Here is a 7,355-nt window from a genome sequence, read left to right on the forward strand (position 1 = left end):
CCAAATTGAACCAATTGCTCTTCAAACCAAAACCAAGCTAGGGTTGCTGGCTTGTATCCAGATTAGTGTTAAGTCCTGTGTTCTGTTAGAGCAAGGATTTCTGCTAGTGCAATAGAAATTCTAAGTATGTTCTGGGGTTCTCCCAACCTCCCAGAGCAGAACTGCATGCAGGGAGAGGGAATTGGGATGGGGGGGTGCATGCAGGGAGAGGAGTGGGAGGGAAAGTTCTGTTGTGCAAGTGCCAATCTTAAGTGAACAAGGTTGTTGGATGCTGTGCTGTGTTTAAGACGAATATTATTTTAAGAGAAATTGTATGCCACTTCCTCAACAGGAAGCCTCTAAGCAAAAGGACAGAATTGCAAAAGGACAGAATTTGAAGGATTTGTAAACAACCACCATTTGAAAATATTATACAAAGAAAGGAAACATTGGGTCCGTCTTTAAAACTAGCATGAACAATAGCCAACAATGTAACCCTGAAGATGCCTGGCTGACTGGGGAAAGTAAACTCTCAAGGAGGCACCTGAAAGAAAATATTGTTGGCCCCATCCTAATTTCCAAGGGAACATTTTCCAAAGTGACGCCACACTGAAAGCTCTGCCCTGAGTGCGCACTGAATTCGGGGTGTGTGGCACCCGCAAGAGGGTCTCCTGCTTGATGACCTAACTGTTTGAGCAGGATGATCTGAGCAAACAGCAGGCTTGAAAATACAAGCGTTTCAAGTCATGCCATTGACTGTTGAAAGGGAGAATCTGAAGAGACTAGTCAAAGGAAGTCTGAGCTAGACTTGGCTTAAAATGCCAAAATTTCAAGGGGGTTGCTGAAAGCAAATAGATGAACACATGCTCAGAAGTCTTTAAAGTGACTGTATCATTATTATTATTTATTATTTGCAGAGTATTGACAGAACTCGTATCAAAAATGAGAGATATGCAGATGGATAAAACAGAACTGGGGTGTCTCCGAGCCATTGTCCTCTTCAACCCTGGTAGGTTCGGTTGTCCTTGCAGGATAGGGGACCCCTTTTCAATTGAGGTTTCCACTCTGAGTTAGAAGGAGGCTTCGTTTTCATGGGCCACAGGCCGCCCGACTTATCTCAGGGTTGAGGGGTGGGGGAACCCAGAGCAGGGCCTCTGAAGCCAGATCTAAGTGTACAGACTAGCTCCTAGGAGAGAGCAAGAAGGAATACCCAGCGACCAGGTGCCACAAACCATTGGGGACACTGACCCCCAAGGAGGGGTGATGGCCCAAGCAAGGAGAGTCAATGCGGTGTAGTGGTTAGAGTATTGGACTAGATCCTGGGAGACCAGGGTTTGAATCCCCACTCAGCCATGAAGCTTCCTGGGTGACCTTGGGCCAGTCATGCACTCTCAGCCTACCCTAAATCATAGGGTTGTTGTGTGGATAACATGGGGAGGAGGAGAACTATGTATGCCACCTTGGGCTTCTTAGAGGAAAGATGGGATATAAATGTAATAACATTACAAAAAAATTAAAAAGGAGTAGCTAGCTATTCCTGGTTCCGCAGGCAGAGGCCACGGTCATGGTCATCACCTCGGAAGGAGATGAAAGGGTGAGTTCAGGGCTACGGATTGTGTTCCTGGAGCTGGGCCAAATATCCAGGTGGCCATAGCAAGGTTCCAGAGCAAACAGCTGAGTTTTACAGCAGGGTGAGGTGGTTGTTGATTGGCAGGGGGAATCCACCTGCTGAGTGCTGCCCTGACCAGCGAAATCCTTTGCAATCATGGGGGTTCCAGCTGTGCAGATCTCTCCTCTGGGCTCTCCTGAGCCCCCAAGGAATCTGTGGACCAGCCATGAGAGTTCTGGTATCAGAAGTCTCCCCTCAGGGCTCCAGGGACAGGTAGGCTGCTCGGGAGGGGAACCAAATCTGAGTTTAAGAATGCTGATATGCTTCCTCTCTTGAATGCAGTCTGAACACACTGCTTGCTCACTCCTCAGCAAAGGCACTTGAATAAAGGAGAGACAAGATATATTGGTAACACTTTATTGAGGGGGAAACCAGGGTTTTTTTCCAGCACCTCTCAGGTGGGCACCATTGCCATTATAAGAGAACAAAGGAGGCGTTCATGGTGAGTTCCGTCACCTCTTTTTCTGGAAAAACAGCTCTGTGGAAAACTAACAAAAAGTACTGTATCATTTCAGGAGAAAGGAACAGAGAGGTTTTGTCTTTCTTAGTTCAGTCCTTGTACCTGACAAGGAGACGTTCAACCAAAAATACAGAGGAAAAACTCCCTCAGAACTACGCAGCCAATCAGGGTACACTGTGCCCAGCCTGGTTGCTAAGCAACACCGCCTCGCATCCCCATTAGCTATGATAATTATAATTATAATTTTTACAATTTGAATACTGCCCGTCATCTAAAGACCACAGGGCGGTTCACAACATAGCTGATTTTAACATGAGCAAAGTTAAGGCTTCAGTTGCAAACTGAATGATCCCTGCTGTTGCACTTCCACCAGTGTTGAGCAGGCCAAGTCAAGAAATGTGACTTGCTGAGGGAAAAACATCTTTGGAATGTCACCAACATGTTGCTCCTCAGGCCCTCTTAATCCTCCAGTGGCACAATAGGTCCGTATGATGGGCTGTTAACCAGAAAGTTGGCGGTTCAAGCCCACCCAGGGGTGGCTGTGAGCAGGATTCCTGCAGGGGGTTGGATTAGATGATCCTTGGAGGTCCCTCCTGACTCCATGATTCTTTGATTCCTGTGATGGATTTAGGCTCAGTGGGGCACTTCCTTTCAAGACCAGAACACTCACTGGGTTAATCAGACTCCCAAACCTGTATGTATTCATAGTAATTGGATTTGCAAAGTTATGAAATCCGCTGAGTGAAGTGGTGCTGCAGGAAATATGCTTTAGGAATAACATAATCCTCTCAAGCCTGTTTCTGCTTTTCCTCCTCCCATTCCCGCTACACAACCTCGAGTTTCAGATTACGACTCTATCCCTGAAATGGATGGTATATCTACTTTCCAAAGCCTGTTAAGAACCAAGTTGGTCTTCAGAGCTGAATTCACCTGCTGATTACAAAAATAAAGTGTCTCCCTTAAAACAAGTCCTCAGGAAAGCTGGCTTTAAAATATCCCCTCCCTCCTTAAGATGTGCATGCCTCCAGTCCTCAAGATACGCCTTTCCTCAGCTTTAAAATGTGTGTTCTTCTAGTCCTCTGCCTTTGCCCAGATTTCAAGGCCTTTCATCTGTCCCACTACAGACTCAAAAGGGCTTTCCAATCCTGCTGAAGTCGAGGCCCTGCGTGAGAAAGTGTATGCGTCACTTGAGGCCTACTGTAAACAGAAATACCCTGACCAGCCCGGGAGGTGAGTCTTTGAATCTGTGCCTGTCTGAAATCCTGAAGAGCAGTTGTCACTCAGTGTGGACAATAGATGGACCCGTGATATGATTCTGCATAAGGCAGATCTGTAGGTTCCTATTTAATTCAGTCTGTTCTTCACAATCATGAGGGCTAGTACCTTAGTTTATGTTCAAGGGAAGGGTGATAGCTCAATGAGAAGAAAACATGCTTTGCATTTGGATAGTTTCAGGTTCTGTCATTTCCAGGTAGGGTTGCGAAAGACTCCCTGCCTGAAACCCTGGAGATCCACTGCTGCCAGTCAGTGTGGACAATATTGAGCTAGATGGGTCAGCATAAGACACATTCCTCTGGCACAGCAGTAGACATGTGGTCCTAGGCAGCTTTCCTCTTCCAAACTGAAATCCGCCTCCCATCCCTGGGCTTTCTTTATCCCTGCTGTCCTCCGAGTCAGCTCTTTCATGGTTAAAATGCTCCTTGAACATCCATCATCTGGTTTAGTTTAAAAGCGAAACTTTCTAGGTTTTCCTCTGGGGGAGGAAGAGAGTGGCAGGGTTTGATTTGTATTTTCCTGGCTTCCACCTCGGAGGCCTACTTTGCCAACTCAGCATTTGGAGGGGCGGGGGGCGGGCGGAATGCAAGCACAAATGCAGGCCTCCCCTCCACTGTTTTCTCCCCCCCCCCATTAGTGACTTTGGTTCTGACACACATTGGAAGCCCCAGATTTTGCAAGTGGGGGCTACCAATGGAAAAGAAGTGGGGAGGGGGCCTCCCATAAATATTTGTTATGTGGAGCTGGTGGTCACAGGTTCAATCCCTTAAGTCAGAATGACATCCCCTCCAACATATCTCCGATGAAAATAGGGAAGTCCTATTCCATAAAAATAATAATATTATTTTTTATACTCCACCCATCTGACTGGATTGCCCCAGCCACTTTGGGTAGCTTCCAACACATATAAAAGCATAATAAAACATTAAGCATTAAAATAAACTTCCAGGTGTCTTCTAAAGGTTGCATAGTTACTTACCTCCTTGACATGCGGGCCGCATAACCCCATGCCCTCCAACATTTCTCCAATGAAAATAGGAGAGCCCTAAGGAAAAAGGGGACATTCTGGAATCAAACCGGGATATCTTCTGTAAATCCAGGACTGTCCCTGGGAAACAGGGGCACTTGGAGGATCTGGAACCATAAGAACTAGAATTTTACTTTATTTTCAGGGGAAGTGGCTGTAGCTCAGGGGTAGAGAATCTGCTTCGCATGCAGAAGATCCCAGCTGGGAAGACCCTGGGCCAGAAGCCCTTGAGAGCCACTGCCAGGCAGTGTCAACATTCACATGGCTGTGTTGCTGTGATTGCCTCTTCCCATGCCCTTAATTGCCATCTGTCTTTCTATAACGTTTCTAGGTTCGCCAAGCTTTTGCTCCGCCTCCCTGCCCTCCGGTCCATTGGCCTCAAATGCCTGGAGCACCTCTTCTTCTTCAAGCTAATAGGGGACACTCCCATCGACACCTTCCTGATGGAGATGCTGGAGGCTCCCCACCAAATGACTTAAGAAGGCAGACGGGGTTGGTCCCATTTCTTCTCCTGCCCGGCGGGCTCGCCGATGCCACCACCACCACGCCTCCCCTTCTACTGCCAACGTGTGCCCCCGTTTCTCCCTGGCATGTGCGAGAGGCAGCCTACCACCTTCCTTCTGTGACACCGTTGACTCAGCCCTTCAGCCGTTTCTCACGCTCTCTCTGTGCATCTCGGGGATTTGACAATAGCCGTTTGCTGTCCCTCTCATAGGTGCAGAGGGGAAAATGGCTGTTGTTGTTTATTTTGAATGTGCGAAAACGCACCCCGCCCCCACCGCTGTTCACTTTCCTCCTCCTCCACCACCACTGTTTCCACAGGCCTAGGTGGATTTCATAGCAAGCTGTAAATCTGAGCCCACCCCCTGCCTCGCACAAACTTATCTGCCTCACGTGTGTGGTTTTGGTTGTCAGCTCCCCCAACACACAAACACACACACACACTTGTTGCCGTGTGTGTGAATTTAATTTGCTTCGTTGCAGACGGACATTTTGGAGAATGGAAGCCTTTGCAGGGGTTGGGGTCCCTTCCAACCCCACGAATCCTATTATTTGTTGTTTTACCTGCCTCCAAGCTGCAACGGAAAAAAGCAAAAAATTGCTCTCTTAGCATCTCAAAAGGGAAATGGGGTCCAGGTTTTCTAGCACTGGGCTGGGTGGGCTTTGCACCAGTGACTCAGGTGGGAAGACATGTTCTAAGAATTAAGGAACAGGGTGCCCACCTTGTGCATGTGCTCAGCCCAGCGGTTTGTAAGCAGCACCAGAACCAAGGTCACAAGTACTTTCACATAAAACCCCACTTCTCATCACCACACCTTTCCGGTGTCCTAATTCAGAAGGGGTGATACTTTCAGTTCTTAAGACCTCCAGGTGTCAAAAACTCTTGTCAGTTTGCTGCAAATTTGGTGGATTATTTTTTTAAGAGAGCAAGTTTCTAGTCCTTACAGTTTCAAATCCAATTGCCTGTCTGCGGATCCTGAGCTACCTTTTGCCCGACCTTGTTCTGAAGCCATCTGTAAATTGTGTGGGAAGGGTTATGGATTTGGGCTGTACAGCACAGGTCACTCTTGTTCTGCGCATGGCGTGTGTGTGTGTGTGTGGCCATTTTCTTTGCTTTTCGTCCAAAGATGACTTTCTCTTGGTAACTGAGTGAGCCGCTCAAACTGCAAAACCAGCCGAAATGCACAAAGGTTGCTTTAAAGCTGTGGCAGTCAATGCTGCAAGTCCTCTAAGCACTTTCCCCTTGTCTGTTTTCAGTGGGATTCCCCCACCCAATTCCCTTAAAAAACAACACACACCTCTGTTAATATCAGCACTCTCTGTTGCCGCTTTTTAAAACTGGCCTTCATAACCCAGCAGTGTTCAAGAGCATCAAGCAATCCCTGGCAGGCAGTCAGGCAGACGCTGAACCCTAGGTGGGCAGTTTTAATAACAACACCAAGTCCTTAGGGTTTCAAACACCTGCTTGGAATTGTGTCTCAGGGAACGGGATGCTGGACTAGATTTCCAGCAATTTTGTAGGGGGAAGTGGCAATTACTAGCAAGTTTGTTCCAGGCCAAGAGTGAAGTGTGTAGATGGCTCAGACCCAGGAGGTTCCCTGAGATGCTTATTTGCATATATATATGCCTTGCATGTTCTATAAATATTCTGCAACACTCAGCAGGCCCTGTTGCCAGTTTAAGCTGGCCCTTAAATAGATGCCTTCTGATATGACTGCATCCTGATTATTCTTTTCCTCTTCTTCACCAAATCCTTTCTCGTTCTCTTTCCCTGTTTTCCTTTACGCCCTTGGCACCCATTTTCCCATCCATCCTTCCATGCTCCCAAGAGTCTGCCCTAGGATTTCAGGAGACATATTTGCAAAACCACCACTCCTCCCCCCCCCCCCCGGCCGAAAAATGTGGCTGATTGCAGCAGGCAAGATGGGAGGGGAGAGGATCCTTGGAAATGCCACCTCAACCAATTTCCCCTCTGGAAACCCTTTGCCAACAAAACACTCATTCCAGAGGGTATCAAATAGAAAAGAAATGTGTTCCTTGGAACACAGCATCATTCAGTTCCCTTGAGGTCTTGGTAGCTGACTGCCTTCCTTTCCTGCTCTGTCTTGAGAGCTCAGTCATTGAGTCCTTTATCACCTGCCCTCTGATTTGCTTTGCGGCAGCTGAATTTCAGGGTCTGAAGAATCCAATGTCCAAACTCTTTGAGAGCAAAATAAGAAAAAGAGGGACACTTTATTTGGAGTTCTAAGCCTCCAACATACATTTGAGAGTTTTATTTTGGCTCAGGGTATTTGTGAGAATCGTTCCACTGCATCCGGTTTGGTCTTTGCTATTCACTGGAGTGTATTAGGGTCTGCCTTCCCTGATCCAGCTCTGTTTGTGAGTACCAATGATGAATATTGTGCCAGAATGATGTGGCTTTGTGCATACCCTTCCAGTTTTAA

At 47.3% G+C, this 7,355-nt stretch overlaps 1 protein-coding gene across 6 annotated transcripts in view; it reads left to right on the forward strand.

Moving 5' to 3' along the window:
- RXRA (retinoid X receptor alpha) overlaps positions 1–6,801 on the forward strand; it is a 118,473-nt gene extending 111,672 nt beyond the window's left edge. For 5 of the 6 annotated variants that reach the window (XM_028714239.2, XM_028714240.2, XM_028714242.2 and 2 more), the window contains 3 exons: positions 897–988; positions 3,233–3,338; positions 4,742–6,801. In XM_028714239.2, coding sequence (XP_028570072.1) covers positions 897–988; positions 3,233–3,338; positions 4,742–4,889 — 346 coding nt within the window. In that variant the 3' untranslated portion in view covers positions 4,890–6,801. The remainder of the gene's footprint in view (positions 1–896; positions 989–3,232; positions 3,339–4,741) is intronic. The other variant, XR_003704518.2, reaches the window with a different exon arrangement.
- Positions 6,802–7,355: the final 554 nt, after the last annotated feature.

Source organism: Podarcis muralis, chromosome Z, assembly GCF_964188315.1.
Source record: "Podarcis muralis chromosome Z, rPodMur119.hap1.1, whole genome shotgun sequence".
NCBI classification, from domain to species: domain Eukaryota; kingdom Metazoa; phylum Chordata; class Lepidosauria; order Squamata; family Lacertidae; genus Podarcis; species Podarcis muralis.